Below are 16,734 nucleotides of genomic sequence, written 5' to 3' on the forward strand. Positions count from 1 at the left end.
CAGGAGAGGGACATCCATTATGGTAGAAATGGGTAAAAATAGTTGGGTAGTATTTCTGGTTGGGATCCCTCATTGAAACTAAAGTAAGAGGAGGTGATATCAAATATGTCCTGGGGTGGGTCAGGATGAAGAATCTCTGGTGAGGTTAATAGGTAGTAGACTTGTTGGTTAAGATGCGGAGAGACCAGTAGAGGGGAAAGGCCTTGTGATGGGGGGAGGGAGTGAGAAAGGTTTGATTTTTAAAAAAAGGCGATAGGAAAGGTGAGAGGAAACAGATAAAGTTGGGCGATGACTTAAAATTGGAAGCATCAATGCAATTGTTGGTTCAGTGGAGGGGATTTGGGGAGTGGTTCCCAAGTAGGATCGGAATGGAATATTCCATATGCATCTAAACGCAGGCCTGGGTGGGGCCCTCTTCATCAATGGCTACATCCTCATTCTTCAGGGAACGGGAGGGAATAGAGAATTTGTTAATGCGGAGGACTGTTAGTCCAGGGGGACTGAACGACTGCATTCAAGAAAAAGGCAGAACACTGGGGCCTTCCTGGTAGGGAATGGATATGTAAAGGAATTTTACACACAAGGTGAATGAGGCAGTACGGGACAAAGAATTTGTATTCTTCAGAAGTGTAGAGTGTGAGTGGCATCCTGAATGGCAGTGTCAAAGGGCTTGATGGCTAGGGGTGGGAGGGGGAGGGTGGCAAGGTATGAGGTGATGAGTTCAGTGAGACAGGTTGGTAGAAACTGAGTCCAGCAAGGCAGTTCTGTTTATAAATTTTGGGTAGTAGAATGGTGGGGGATGTGCAAGGTTGAGGGATTATCAAGTGAAAGGAGGAGGTAGGGGATTGCCTGAAATAATGAGAACTGTGATAGTCTGGGAAATGGGCTGATTATGGTTAATGGGATCCTGATCTAGAGGTAGCATCTGAGAGCTGATGTCTGGCCTCCACAGTATAGAGGTTTGTATTGCAGAATACAACCATGCCTCCCTTGTGCATTAATTGTAAAGTTGGGGTTGGTGCAGAGTAAATGGAGTGCAGCACATTTTTGGGATTGGAGTTTAGAGTGGGTGAATAGAGTGAAGAACTCCAGATAGTTTGTATCCCATTAGCAATTTTATTTAAAAAGGTCTGGAGAAGATTGCCAACCCCACCACCAGCCAGATCTTCCATCCCCCACCTCTATCAGCTTTTTGCAGGGATCTCTCTCTGTCCACTCTTCCCTTCCCACACACATTTCCATCCAGAAAGTGCAAATCTGAACATAGAACAGTATAGCACACAATTTTGTGCTGACCAAAACAAACCCATTCCAGCATCAATCGAACTCTTCTCAACCTAACAGCCCTTATCCCTCTTTCACGAACATCTATGTACCTAAGACTCTTTTAAATATCCCTATTATACCAGCCTCCACCACCAGCCCTAGCAGTGCATTCCAGGTGCCACCATTCTGTGTTTATAAAAGAAAAATCCCCTAAACTTTCTTCCCATCACCTTAAACAGGTGTAGTCTGGTATTAGCCATTGCTGGCTTTGGAAAAAGATGCTGGCTGTCCAGCTTACCAATTTCTGCCTCTTGTAATCTTGTATGCCTCTTGTAATCTTGTTTGCCTCTTGTCCCTACATTTCCAACATAATAGTCTACTGCATTATGTTCTTGGTATGGTGTCCTCTACATTAGTGAGAAAAAGCACCTGTGCTCTGTGGTTACCAATCATTGTAATTCTCCTTGCTATTTCCACACTGAGGAACAGCACATCACATTCCTCCTTGAACCCAAAGAACTGAACATGTTTTTTTTCCACAATTTTAGGAAACACCCTACCTCTGCTGTGTTCTTGTCTTTTTATCTTGTCGTCTTCTACATTTTTCCTCCCTAACCTTCCCAACTCTCGTGTTCTCTCCTTCCACCTATCTCTTCACCTATTCCACCATTTATGCTATCCCCTATTATCTCAGCCTTTCTGCAGCTTCTTACTATCCCTGATGTACTTCATCACCCTTCCTACTTTAGTTTGAGTCTCACACTGTCTATGAGGTGCTTGTACTAACAGCTCCTCTTTACAGTGCCAGTGATCGGGACCAGGGTTCCGGTCTTGTGCTATCTGTAAGGAGTTTGTGCTAATGTTCTGATTGCTGGCACTGTAAAGGCATTGTGCTAATTGCTACACTAACCATGCTGCCCCACAGTATTATTTCCTGTTTTAAGCTTTATTCTACCTTTGATTTTTTTTTACATTGGGGGTTCTCTTCAGGGTCAATTTCTGTTTTCTGGCATTTTCTGTGATCTGACAACGGCCAGGTCCTGACATTGCCCCAACTTTACAATTAATGCACAAGGGAGGCATGGTTGTATTCTGCAATACAAACCTCTTAAAATATTCAATTTGTTCTGATTGTTATTTCTTCCTCCCACCTTTGCAGATGGAATAATACTATGTTGATTTGGAGTGAATTGCAGCTATTTTTCAAGAGTGTTTTATCATCCTCTAAACTAGTATTATGATTTTTTTCAGTGAATATTTTGCATGATAATAATTTTGACATTAACAAGGAACATTTTAGTATATTTTTGTGTAAAGTCTTTAACGTCTGTAAGATTAACTTTTTTGATATTCCTTGATTATCCTATTGTACACTTAAATAGCTTATATTACTGCCTCCAATAACAAATTATTAGTTCCAAGTTTTTAATTAAATATTTTTATTTAACTGTTAGTATTTGGGGCAACTCGCATCGGTGCCTGGGTATCTGAATCCATCCAGTCGAACTGAAATATTGCACTTGTTAGATAATGCAAGGGTGAGTAATGCTGTTCTGAATATATGGTTGATAAGGATTTTTATTTTAAAACACACACATTCTTTACAAAATAAGATTTGGAATATTAAATGGTGGTGGATAATTCAAGTAATTGGATGGCAGGTGTTTGTAAGGAGTTTGTTCATTGTTCCTATAATCTATGTGGGTTTCCTTTAGGTGCCCTGATTTCATTCCATGTTCCAAAGATGTATGGGTTAATTGGTCATGTGGATATATTTGGACTGTGTGTGTGTTCTGTCTTTAAATTAAAGTAGAATTAGCAACTTCCCTATTATTTGAAGTAAACTAATGTAAATCAGAAGTAAATGTGTGAACAGGGAAGTTGTAAATGTTGCAATAATTCTTCAGTAGACGGAATGCTGATTTCAAAAGTACATTTTTTTTCTCAGTTGAAAGGTACTTGTGATATTTTGTGATCTTGTTTGACTCACTAACATTTGAAAATTAACAAATGCTGTCCAAGATTTCAAAAACAATACTTTGATTTGATTTTTATTTACTTTTCCCACTTTGCTTGGATGTGTAGAAACTCTTATCTCAACCAGAAAACCATGTTTTGTGTACAAGTAGCTGTTTAACTTGCATAGAGCTAAATCTGCTGAATTTGGCCTGCAATAATGCTTGTGTCCAGGATTACTGAATAACAGCTAGTTAAAGGAAGGCCAGCTTGACCTGTATATTAAGATAACAAAATTGGTGTTCTTGCAACAAATTTAGAATTTGGTGTTCTTGCAACAAATTTAGAATTTGGTCAAATGGATTCGATCCATAAATTTATCTTCATAGTGAAGTTTGTCCCGATTAAATATATTGTTCTTCAGTTCCAAATCTTTGCTACTAATGCACGATGTGATTCCTGAAATTGCATTCTGGGACCACCTCCATGCCATCCCAGTCTCGTAACCTTATAGTCCACAGGCTTGCCAATAATCTCTCCTTGAATTTTTCGTGGTTCCATATTTCTAGTTTGTTTTGGTGCAGGTTCCATTGGTTGTCCATCATTATTGTTTCTATCAGTTGCCTTCAAGGCTTTGTTGACCACAAAATAACTTGTTTTACTTCATTATGTATCTGCCTTTTAATGAATTTTGCCTGATTGCATTAGTTTGTATAAAATTTATTAGATAAAAATGAGTTATCAAAAATAGTTCATTGGAATATCAGTTTCATAATAAAATGGGTTGGTATGAAGTTGGTCAATTTTGCAAGTGTGCTTGTGCTCAACTTTTAACTTCTCTGTTTGCTTATCTATTAGGAAAATAACTTGAAGTTAAATAAATCTTATTTATAATCTAATTTAGAGGGCACATCAATTGCCAGGACCACTAACACAAGAACAAGATGCAGTAATTACTGTGTCTGCATACAATATTAAATTGGTGTGGCGGGATGGAGAAGATATCATCCTTAGAGTTCCAATTCATGATATTGCAGCAGTCTCTTATGTTCGAGATGATTCCCTTCATCTTGTCATTTTTAAAACTGGTAAGTTGTGTGTTTTTTGGAGGAAATTGGTTGATTCCAGCTATGGTGTAGTTTTTGTTACATAAATCTGGGAATGTGGTCATATTAGCATTTTCTTAATATAGCTTGAGGTTTGTTGCGGCTAGCCAACTAATTCAAATAAATTGAGAATTTTAAGGAAACCTCACTTTGCAAGCTTGTGTACAATTTTTGGCCTAATGCTCTTGCTGAGAGAAACTTTCAATTCTTTTTCTTGAATGTAGTTTCTTCAACTGTTTTTCCTCAAATTCAGTTGAACTTTAGGGCTGCTTTGTCAGGTATTTGTGCCTCGCTTTTTGCCAATTTGGAATATTCTTGATTGGCACTTACCAATAACATACTTAATGTTTTTGTTCAATGAGTGGTTGGATTTGACTTTTTTTCTTGAAATGAGAAATACTCGGGCAATCTTAACATTTTCAAAAAGTCTCAAGTGGATATTTCAAGGAATATTGATATAATATTGGTGAAAGGCCATTAAAATTGTCTGATTGTTCACAAAGCCATTATTCATAGCAGTTAGTAGGTACAGAAAAGTTATGGCACTAATTTGGAGACAAATGCTTAAGTTGTATGGTCTTCCCTGAGTCTGATTTATAGTAAAGGAAATAATCAAATCCTTTTTATACCTCTGTTAATTGGTGATAAATGTATTGGTGTATGTATTTGATTAAAACATGACATGTTTGTGATAAAGGAAAAAAGCATTGAGTATTGAACAGAACATGATTTACTTATTCCACAAGTTAAATAAGTGTTTATTGCAACTGTATTCCATGAATGGAAAATTGGAGTGCAAGCTTTAAATGCTAAGAATCATGATTTACTTGTTGAGCTGTGTACTTTGTGTCCAGAAATCTGGATAGAATGCTTCTCTAAACTTGTCTTGAATGCCAGTTAAATCAAATTGGACATTGGCTTGAATACAGAGACCTTGACTTAAAATGTTCATTGTTTCACTTTCTGCAAATGTTGCATGATTTTTTTTCATTCATGTCCAATGTGCACTGGATAATGTTATTGAATGGATTGCATATTCCAGATGAGCTCTTGTCCAAAAACAAAATTCTTATTTTCCCCCTTTTTTGAAGGCACTGTGGTAGCATGTTTAAGCTCCACATTGTCAGTTTAGGCAGTGGGTGGAAAATGGTGAATAATTTGGGTAGACTTTGCAATGTTATTGTAATTGAGTGGTTGCAAAACCAGGTGTTTTTCCTACATTCACATCCTCCAGCACTTGTCAAAAAGTCAGTTAGAACAATATAGTAGGGGCCCTTCAGCTGACCAATATAAACCTATGCACCAATCTGATTCTTCCTCGATCTTTTAAATGTCTCTTTTGTATCAGCCTCTATCTCCACTCCTGGCAAAGCTTTCCAGGCACCCTGTAAAAACATATTTACCTCTGATGTCTCCCCTTAACTTTCCTCATATCCTAAATGATTGTCCTCTGCTATTGGCCATTGTTACTCTGGTATAAAGTGCTGGCTGTCCACCCTGTATATGTCTCATAATCTTGTACACTTAAGTTCACCTCTCATCCTTTGCTCCTCACCCTATCTCAATCCCCCAAGTAATAAAAGACAGCACACCACACCCTGCCTTAACCACCCTATCAATGTGCAGTAACCTTGAGGACTTGGACTCCAGATCTCTCTCTTCCTCTACTGTGCAATGAATCTTGCATTACCTTCATGTTTGATCTTCCAAAGTGTATAACTTCACATTTTTATGATTATGAACTCCATCTAGCACTTCCCTGCTCAATTCTGCATCCTATTGATATCCTTTTATAACCTATGATAACCTTCTGCGCTGTTCACATTGCCTCCAACTTTCATGTCCATTGCTAACTTGCTAACTCACCTCTCCAGTTCCTCATCTAAGAAATTTGTAAAAATCACAGCAGGGGCCCCAGAGCGATCCCTGTGGAACACCACTTTTCATTGACCTCTAGGCAGAATGCTCTCCATCTCTCTTTTCTGGGCAAGCTAATTCCAGATCCATGCAGACAAGTTTCTATGCTTCCTCACTTTTTAGATAAGCCTATTCTTGGAACCTTGTCAAATGCCTTGCTAAAATCCATCCACAGCTCTACCATCATCAATTGTATTTGTCACTACAAAAAACTCAGTTAGGCTCATGAGGCACGGCCTGCTCCTCACAATGCCATGCTGACTATCTGTAATAAGATATGCTTCTCCATGTGCTCATAAATCCTGTCCCTAAGAATCCTCTTTAAAAGTTTGGTGATTATTGTCATAAGATTCTGGTCTATAATTCCCAGAATCCTCCTTAATACCTTTCTTGAACAAGGGAACTATATCTGCCAAGCTCCAATCTTCGATATCACTCCTGTAGCCAGGAATGATGCAAAGATCATTAACCCCCTAGCAATCTTTTTCCTTGTTTCTGTAGTAGCCTGGGATATATCCTGTCTGGCCTCAGGGACTTTATCTGAATATTTTTCTGAAGGTCCAACACTACCTTTTAACCTCTTCTTCAGCACAGTATCCTGTTCTATGCTGACCTCTAATTCAAAATTCCTCTCTCTGGTGAACACTGAACCCAAGTGCCTACCACCTGTGCTTTTAGGAACATGTTCTTTCCTTCATCCCTGAGCAGTTCTTCACATACATGTAGAACACCTTGGGGTTTCTGTAATCTTTCTTTCTTAGGCTTTCTCGTGCTCCTTTCTCGTTCTCCAAGTCTCTTAAGTTTCTTATAGTTCCTGAACACTGACAGAATTTTGCTTCCTCAACCTTAAGTGTGGTTACTTCACCCTCTCATTCTTTCCCTATCTCAGTAGGACAAACCTATCAGAATCCAGTTGTCTATAAACTTCCTGTGATTTCCTAAGTTCCTGCTTAATACTATCATAATCAGCCCTTTTCCAATTAAACACCCTCCCATTTCATCTGCTCCTATTCTTTTCCATGGAAATGTTCAGGGTATTATGCTCACTATCTCTGAAATGCTTCCCCACTGAGAAGTCTGTCACCTAACTAAGTTCATTCCTGATACTAGATCCAGTATGGCGTCTCTAATTGGCTTGTCCACTTACTGTTAAGAATCCTTCCTAGACACAGAACAAATTGTTTGCCATCGAATCCTTTTGCATTAATATGCAAATATTAGGGGAGTTGAATACACCCATGACAGCATGCCTGTTGTTTTTGCATCTTTCTGAATTCTGCCGATTTATCACCTCCATGGCCTGGTGGCTATTGGGGGGGGGGGGGGGGGGGAGTTGATTACAATATTCCCAATAATGATTCCTCCCTTCCAGTTTCTGACTTTAACCCTCATTTACTCAGTCGATGATCCCTTTATGATAGCTTCTCTTTCTGCAGCTGTGATGTTATCCATGATTTGCAACACCATTCTTCCCCCTTCTGTCCTACCTTCCTTTTCCTTCCTCCTCTACCTTTTGATCATCAAGCAATGAATCCTTTGCCAAGTATATGAAATGGTTATGGCACTGTAATTCAATGTACTGATCAAAGTTCATTACCCTGGGGTAAAACCCAGGATTCTGTTGACACCGTGATGATGTGAAAAAACACAAATGCTGGAGAAACTCGGCAGGAAAAGATACATCGCCAACATTTTGGGCTTGAGCCCTGCATCAAGGTGTGGGGGAACATGAGAGATGTCCCCCTTTTGTTATGTTTACCTTTGCTACATAAAGGCACTGAGTTTCTCTAGCATTTGTGTGGCTTTTTAAAAGTTCATTACCCTTGTTCTTGATACTTTTCGCATTAAAGTAAATGCATTTCAACCCATCCAAATGACTGTCCTCTGACTCACCTTTTCACCAATTGCTCCATCATCTGACCTGACATCTTGAGAGTTTGGCGGGCATATAAACACTTTCATTGTTGGTGCTTTCTTTCAGCCAATGATTCTGGGAATTCAACCAATCAAAACACCGAAGGTTTCACTCAATTCCAGGCATCAAAAAGTAGAGCTGGGACCATGGAAGCGTGTAGTCTGATCATTGTTGTTGTAGAGAACAAAGTAAGTAGTTTTCTATTTTGCTGAATTAAACAGAAAAGTGTTCTAATGATATTTGCACAGCTCAGTGATACTGAAAGGTGTTGTAACACCGTTGTTCAGAGGATTTGGCTCCCACAATTTCAGTTAAGACCATAAGGCTTGGGAGCAGAATAGGTTATTCAGCCTATTGAGTCTGTCCTTCCATTCATTCATGAGATGATCCATTTTCCTACTCAGCCCCACTATCTGGCCTTCTCCCCATAACTTTTGATGCCCTAATTCAGTGATTGCTAACTAAACTTTGCTCTGTGACCAATCATTTAATGTAATTTTCCCAAGAAGCTGATTTTTAAAGATTGCACAGGTGCAAAATTTTTTTATCTGAAACCCTTGGGACCAGACACTTTTTGGAATTTTTCAGATAATAGTAATGGTGGCACGTTAAGTAATTGCACTAATTTCAGATTCTCCCAAAACATGCATTCCAGCTGGACATTCATGGAAAAAAATGTTTGCTTTTCGGAGGTTTTGGTTTTCAGAATTTCAGATAAAAGATTATCTACCTGTATTCTGACCAGTCCAAAGTAATGCTGCAAAATTGTTAGAGCTATAGCATTATAATTATAATTAGGAGATTATTTCATGGACACGTGCACTTCATTTGTCTTTTAAACTCCATATGGTACTTTATTATTCAGAGTAAACTGCTGATTTGGGTAGTGTTCATCAGGCTATGCAAAGTATGTTTTTCCCTGTTAAATAAAATTTAATTTAAGCATATACTGGGCCACCATCTTGGAGTTTCGGTTCAAATTCAGACAATGACAAAGCAATGTGAAGAGAAACAAAAATCGACAGGGGCTCAGATAATATTAATGTGGAGATGGGGTCATTCAATGTCTAAGCATTCAAAACTACAATAGAATAGGACATATTGCATGTATAACGAGGAAAGAAATCTGGGGAAGAGTCCAGAGGTGATGTGGGACAAGGTGCATGAGGTGAGTTGGAAAGAAACCATTGGAGGAGGGGAAAAAAGTACATGAATAAAGAGATGGAAGTAATGCAGTCAGATGCAGAGTGGGGTTAACCAGAATGTTCATACTGCTGAGTTTAAGACTGTTTATGGGTCTGAACATGTGCTTTTTGTAGTCACAGATATGTCCTTGCCCTCCTCCATTATCAGAAAGAGCCAAAACTTGAGCACATCTGATTTTTCCTGGACACCCTTAAACAGCATGAATGTTCATGTTTCTAATTTCAGGTAACCCCCACTCACATCCGATTCCACTGTTTCCATCTCTTATTCATGTACATTTTACTCACTCTGGCTTCTTTCTTCTCCCCTCTACCCCAAAGGCTTCTCTCTTTACCTGTCTCTCCACTTCCCACATAGGTCCAATACTCTATAATACTTCTGCCCTCCCCCAGTTTCTTTCATTCTATGCATATGTAATGTTTTCTATTTTTTCTTTGAGATAAGGTCACAACCATGGATCTTACCTGACCCGAGTTCCTCCACTAGTTCTTTATCTCCCCAGTCTTCAGTGCTTCAGTTTTGTATGAAATTAAATTTGTATGGTCCAAACCGGTTTCTGTTCATGGACACAGCTCATTTTTGTCATTTGAAAAAAAAATCTGTATTTTGCATGTATTTTTTCCTTGAATTTTGGATGAAATCTTTCTCAGAAGCACAAGGTTTTTTTTTCCAGATGGTACCAAGAATAAGATTGTTATGTGAAGTACAATTTTTGAACACTCCTGTTTTTGAATTGTTCATGTGCATATTTTATTTCCTATAGGCAGCTGCAGAAGAACTCTGTTCTCTTCTTAGTCAAGTCTTCCAAGTTGTTTACACAGAATCCACAATAGACTTTTTGGATAGAGCAATATTTGATGGTGCTTCTACCCCAACTAAGCCCATGTCTATATACAGTGGTAGGCAATTTTAATTGATATTTTGAGGGGAAATAAAACTTTTTTTAATCGCAATCTTTATCAATGCAATTAAAATTATAACTGCTTGAATGAAATGTTGGTTTTGCCCCAGTTTAGTTTATTGAGATTTTGCAGTGCTAATAACAAATGTATTGACAATAACATTTCTGATCTTGGTCTGATTACATGTACAGAGTAGTGGCTGGGTTACTTAAATTCAGCTTTCTTCATATGAGTTTGTCTGAGAGGTATGGTTGGCATAGCAGTTAGCGCAATGCCTTTACACCATCAGCGATTGGGACCAGGATTTGAATCCCATGCTATTTTTACATTCTCTCCGTGTCTCTGTGGGTTTTCTCTGGGTGCTCTGGTTTCCTCCCACTGTTGGAAGCATACTGGGTTGTAGGTCAATCGGGCGTAATTAGGTGGCACGGGCTCGTGGGCCGAAATAGCCTGTTACCCTGCTGTATGTCTAAATTTTTAAAAGTATAAATATTTTAAAAATTTAAATTAACATAATACAGTAAAATCCCCATTATCCGGCATTTCCGGGGATTGTGGATACCAGAAATTCAGGTATTCCAGTTGACTGAAACTCCCTCTTCCAATGCATAACTAAATGCATGCAATAAGAATACACTGAAATACAAAAGACAGTGCAAAATGTCATGTAATTTGAAAAAAATCAGTATTGTAGACTTTAATTATGTAAAGTTCACTTTAATTATGTTAAAATTTTAAATTTGAAAACCATGCCCCCATCATAATTAATCCCCTCCACAAGTTTACTGATAAAGCCTTACTAATATACCCAATGCTAATAAAGATATTGACTCTTACTAGGCAGGGATAGGAAGACACTTTGGGAGAGTCATCCCAGTGGCAAGCAGCATTGGCCAGCTCTTCATCCTGGTGTCCTGGTCAGGCCTTTGGCGCAACCTGACTCACCTCCACGCCAGTCTCCCACTCAGGCCCTCGATGCAACCTGACTCACTTCCACCCCAGTCTCCTGGTCAGGCAGATTTTCCTTTAAATTCAAACCCCATTCGCGAGCACTGTAGCAGCGTTGTGCCAGCTGCTACGCTAACCATGCCACTGTCATAATTATTTTTTCTTTCCCCCCCCCCCCACGCCCCCATCTTCATGGAAAATTACTTTTTAAAAACTTGTGTCTAATGTAAGTAATCGTTCTTTTAGAACCAAGTCAATATTATTGATTTTTGCCAACTCCATTCTTATTCTTGCATCCCTGCCTCACAAATCTTGTTAAGCCTCTCCATTTAACTCCTTACAATTCAATCTATTGTCTCTTAACCCTGCTGTGAACAGACCAAGTTCCTACAAGGTCTTGAAACTAAACATGTTTTCACAAAGTTTGACTGGTTACTGAATATTGTGTGCTCTTTGCATTTGTCCATATTTCTCTTTGTTCCTGCCTCCTCATTATGCTACAGTTGAGAATTATTTACCTATAACTGACAGTTAGTGCATTGTGTGCACCAGAACTTTACAATTAATCAAAAGTTTACCACAGCCTGAAATCCAGTAAAATGGATGGCAAGTAGGATATTACAGTTCCAGTAACCTGGGTTTGAATCCGGCACTGTTGTATGTTCTCCCCATGTCCGTGTGGATTTCCTCCCGATGCTCCAATTGCCTCCCACCCTTCAAAACATATTGGGTTGTAGGTTAATTTGTGTGTAATTGGCCAGCATGGCCACATTCGGTTTCTACAGTGTTGCCCCTTTAAATCTTTCACTTAAACCTATGCCCTCTAACTTTAGACTCCCCTACCTGGAGAAAAGACTATGACCATTCATCTTATCTATGCCCATAATGGCTTTGTAAATCTCTATAATCTCGCCCTCTGCCATCAGATTTCTGAATGAACAATGAACCACATTGTTTAAAACTTGAAACAAAGTTAAACAGATTATAGCTGTATCATTTTCACCATACCAAATTGCAGCTGCATTTTGAATAGCTTTGTGTATCTGGCCTGGCAGATTAAACCAAATTTAGTAATGTACAAGGCCATTATTTGTTTCAACTTCATATTTCACCATTTCTAAATTTACTACATGTATTTTCTTTCATGAATTTTTTTTTGTAGTCTCAAGGTAGTTTTACTGAGCATTGATTTAGTTTTCAATGGAGACTTTTGCAATCAATTTAATATTTCTTTTGAAAACAGATGATTCCAGTAAAGCAGACGTTAAAGAGCTGTATGATGCAGAAATTAGTAATTTGTAAGTATCTTCATATTAAAATGTTGAGAAATGGGTTATACATTTTAATGTTTTTTATTTTAAAATGCTTTAATCGAAGTTGTCTAGTTGTTTTGTCCAGTGGTCTTTTGTACTCTCACAATATTAATATTGTCAATAATAAAATGTATGTAGCATGCACGCTATGCGAAGTGTGGAGTAAGAATGACTCACACACACACAGTCATCGAGGTGGAAGACTGATTTATTGCACTCCCAGCTCTGTTTATATTCACTCCCTGCTTCTGACGACAGGAGTGACATCATCGCAGTGCTGGCCTCCGACTGGCCAGCATTCCCTCCGTTTCCTCCTGTGCATGATGTCACGCAGGATGGCCATTGGTCCCTATGGGCCCCTCACGATTGCCATGTTCGCTGGCCAGACAAACCTACTGGCCACTATCTTTACTGTATTTTCGATGGCCGGGTTGGGCATTGCGTCTCCAAGCTGCCGGCATGATAGGGAAGAGTTTGCTGGTCGAGATGTTGCAGAGGAGCGTCTTGTTTGCCAGGGGTGATGTTGACATCCTCCAGCTGCAGCCCAGAAAGCGCCATCCTTTATGCTGGGATCTTGGGGTCGTCATGCTGTGTCCTTGCGAGGGCTGAATAGTCGATGCCTTGGGATAGGGCGTGGATGGATTCTGTGGCGGAACAGGAGAGTGCATCGGCCACCGTGTTGTTCTTGCCAGTGATGTGTTGAATATCTGTGGTGAATTCGGACATGTAGGAAAGGTACCTCTGCTGTCTTGTTAACCACAGGTCAGACACTTTGTGGAAGTTGAAAGTTGGTGGCTTGTGATGTGCAAAGACTTTGAATTGTCTACCTTCCAGAAAGTATTGGAAGTGCCTAACTGCCAGCAACAGCGCCAAAGCACTGAGTCAAAGATGTTGTATTTAAGTTCAGGTGGCTGGAGGTGCCTGCTAAAGAAGGCCGGGGCTGCCATTGCCCATCATTTAGTTGTCGAGGACCCCTCTGAACGCTGAAGGTGGTTGGCGCCTCGGGCCTGGGGTGAACCAGAAGGGTGGCGTTAGCCAGAGTGTCCTTAGCCTTCTGGAATGCCTCCGAGGCTGCCTCGTCCCAGGCCACATCTTTATTTTTCCCGCCATGAGTGCGAAAAGGGGGCACATGAACTGAGCTGCTGCCATTTTGAATCAACACTAGAAGTTTATCATACTAGCGAACTCCAGTAGCCCCTTCAAAATGTGAGGTTTCGTGAACGGCTTCCACCTTCTCGGGCAGTGGTTTTGCCCTGTACCTAATGGTTGCTACAGGCTATAAGGATATCGTCCAAGTAGATAAATGCGAATGGGAGGTCCTGGCCCACTGCGCCCATCAGCTGCTGAAAAGCCTGATCAGCGTTCTTAAGCCCGAAGGGCATCCTCATGAATTCAAACAGGCTGAAGGAGGTGATTATGGCAGTTTTGAGTATGTCCTTGGGGGTGCACTGGGATTTGATGGTAACCCCCGATTAAAATCGTCCTTTGAAAACAACCATGCCCCTTGTAAGATGGCAGTAAAATTTTGGATATGGGGCCCAGGGTATCTGTCCTGTGTGGTGGCCTCATTGAGGCATCAGTAATCACCACACAGCCTCCAACCTCCTGCTGCTTTCGGGACCATGTGCAGGGGGCAGGCCCAGGGGCTGTCTGACCGCTGCAGTATTCCCCAACTTTTCCATTTTCTTAAATTTCTCTTTAGCGAGGACAAGTATTTTGGGGGAAGATGGTTTGCCCTGCCATAAAGGAGGGTGTCCTCAGTGAGGATGTGGTGCCTTATCCTGGGCTTTGGTTCCACAGTGAGGAATTGTGGCACCACGATTGAGGGGAACTCTGCCAGGATGCGGGTGTAGGTGTTGTCGGATAGTATAATGGAGTTGAGATGGGGGGGGCTGGTAGTTTGGCTTCGCCGCCCCCTCGTCCCCCCAAGGAGCATCGTCTAAAAAGTTGTGGCATGCACCAAACACTGCCCTTTTAAGTATCAGCAGGCAGTGGACGCACAGGAAATCAGCTCCCAGGAGTGGTTATGCCATTGCCGTGATAGTAAAAGTCCACTTAAATTACACAGTGCAGGTGCTGTAAGTTTGTATAGTACTGCTGTTCACTGGCCTGGGGCTGGCTTGTCATAGTCCATGGGGGGGGGCGGGGAGTGGGGGAGGAAAGAAGGAAACTTATTTCAGCACCGGTGTCCACAAGGAACCACCTTCCCAACAGAGTCCCACACGTGGAGGAGGCTGCCAACTGCCGCAGCCATTAACAATAGCTAACCATGGCGTTTCCTGGAAATGCGCAGGGTGGGCGGCATCGATGAGCCCCTGCACCCCATTGTTGATGATGATAGCAATATGGCTGGGTGGGGGAGGGTCCACTGCCTCTCCGTCTGCTGCGCCCATGTTGCTGGCTGGGATTGAGGCCTGGTGATCTGTTCCACTGGAGCACAGTTTTTTCCGCTCTCCAGAGCACATCCACCCAATTTTCTTCAGGTCACTGAAGTCCTCGTCGACGAGCAAGAATCTGACATTCTTGGACAGCTGCTCCAGGAAAATCTGCTCAAAGAGCAAGCAAGGCCTGTGCCCTTGGTGAGTGCAAGCATCTTGCTCGTGAAGGCAAATGGGGCACTGATGCCCCCAAACTGTCCATGTGCCACAAAAGGGCAGTGCACTCATGCCATGATAGCCTGAAAGTGTGGGTTAATAGCAGTGAGGGCACAGTGTTTACCTTGTTCCAGAGGCTGCCATAGGAAATCAACGACTTTCACTGCCATCTCCTGGTTGAGCAAGCTCATAATATAGTAGCAGTGGGTGTCAACGGCGGCAATCTGTCCAAGGTGGAACTGGGCCTCAGCCTGTTCGAACCACACGTGTGGCTGATGCCCAGAACATTGTCACCTTTGGGTGCAACGGCTGGTTGGCCCTGCTGGGGTTACCAATGTAGCGTGCACGCGCACATCCTCTAACGACAGGAATGATGTCATCGCAGCACTGGACTTCGACTGGCCGGCGTTCCTGCTGCTCCCACTATTTCCCACAGTGTGGGAGGTCATGTGGATGATGGCAGTTGGTCCCTGTGTTTGCCAGTCATTTTGTGAACTGGGCCATGACTTGGATCGCAGGTTGCTACATGCATATATTTCCATTTTCAAATTAACATGACTTCTGTAATTTCTAAATTCTGTGCCATCAATATAGCCATTTAATACCTGCCCCCGAACACCTTTTTTGAAGATGGTATGCTTTCTTGAACCCCAGTAATCCACCCACATTTTGTATTCTAAGGAATTATAAGATTTTGACATAGCAATGATGTTTTTTTGGATAGGCTGGTGCACATTTTCACAGGAAATAGATGATGGTAACTTCATGGGCCTGCTGCCATTGTATCTGTCCAAATTTTGAAAGCCTTTGGAATGTGGACATCACGTCACCAGGTGCAAAATACCCATCCTTTTACTTTTGTAGTCAAATTGGTGTGGTCATTCTGAAGTTTGTGGATTTTCAACAGCCCATAGGTGGTGTTGGAAGGTCCAATGTTAGAAACTCCTTTGAATGTTAGGGACAGGTTGTTAAACTTTTGTTGAAAATGGTCATTGGCTTGTATTTATTTGGTGCGAAATTGTTCCCCAATGCCAAAACATTTTGGGTGTTAGCAGTATATGGCTGCAGACTGTTTCTTCATCAGAGTTGAGAATAAAACAAGTCATTCCTCATTCATGTGCAAACATCCTTGCTTTCTCTCCCATAAGCTAAAATGTTGTTGAGCCCAAGAATTGGCTAATGAAATTCTGAAATTATCTAAAAGTGAAATAATAATCTGCCAACAACTTAACCTCTCTTTTTCTAGTCTCTAGACTATTGATGTGGGAATGTGGAGGTTTTTTTTTAAAAAAAAAAGGACTGTTGGAGGAGCTAGTCTGTTTGAGCAGTAAGGATTTGAAGGATTTTGACTTGAAATGTCAACCATTCCTTTTGTCCCACAGATGCTGCTTGAATTGCTGTGTTCCTCCAGTAGGTGCTATTTTTGTTGGAGCCAATTTAATCATTGTTTTGGCTTGATTTTTCATGTTCTTCAATTTTACCAGTTTGTCTTCTGCAATGTAGAGGCCTTAAAGCTGATCAGGATAATAATTTTAACACTTCATGATGAATGTTGATACTTCAGCCTTGACTTTCGCTCGCGTATAACTTTTTTGCACAACTTTTTCCATT

At 40.9% G+C, this 16,734-nt stretch overlaps 1 protein-coding gene across 4 annotated transcripts in view; it reads left to right on the plus strand.

The window, feature by feature from the left end:
• The window catches only part of ccm2 (CCM2 scaffold protein), a 100,803-nt gene that overhangs the window by 40,778 nt on the left and 43,291 nt on the right, over positions 1 to 16,734 (plus strand). For all 4 annotated transcript variants that reach the window (XM_069886631.1, XM_069886628.1, XM_069886629.1 and 1 more), the window contains exons 3-7: positions 2,721 to 2,804; positions 4,127 to 4,310; positions 8,227 to 8,348; positions 10,130 to 10,265; positions 12,460 to 12,514. In XM_069886631.1, coding sequence (XP_069742732.1) covers positions 2,721 to 2,804; positions 4,127 to 4,310; positions 8,227 to 8,348; positions 10,130 to 10,265; positions 12,460 to 12,514 — 581 coding nt within the window. The remainder of the gene's footprint in view (positions 1 to 2,720; positions 2,805 to 4,126; positions 4,311 to 8,226; positions 8,349 to 10,129; positions 10,266 to 12,459; positions 12,515 to 16,734) is intronic.

The sequence above is a fragment of the Narcine bancroftii genome, chromosome 6, assembly GCF_036971445.1.
Source record: "Narcine bancroftii isolate sNarBan1 chromosome 6, sNarBan1.hap1, whole genome shotgun sequence".
NCBI classification, from domain to species: domain Eukaryota; kingdom Metazoa; phylum Chordata; class Chondrichthyes; order Torpediniformes; family Narcinidae; genus Narcine; species Narcine bancroftii.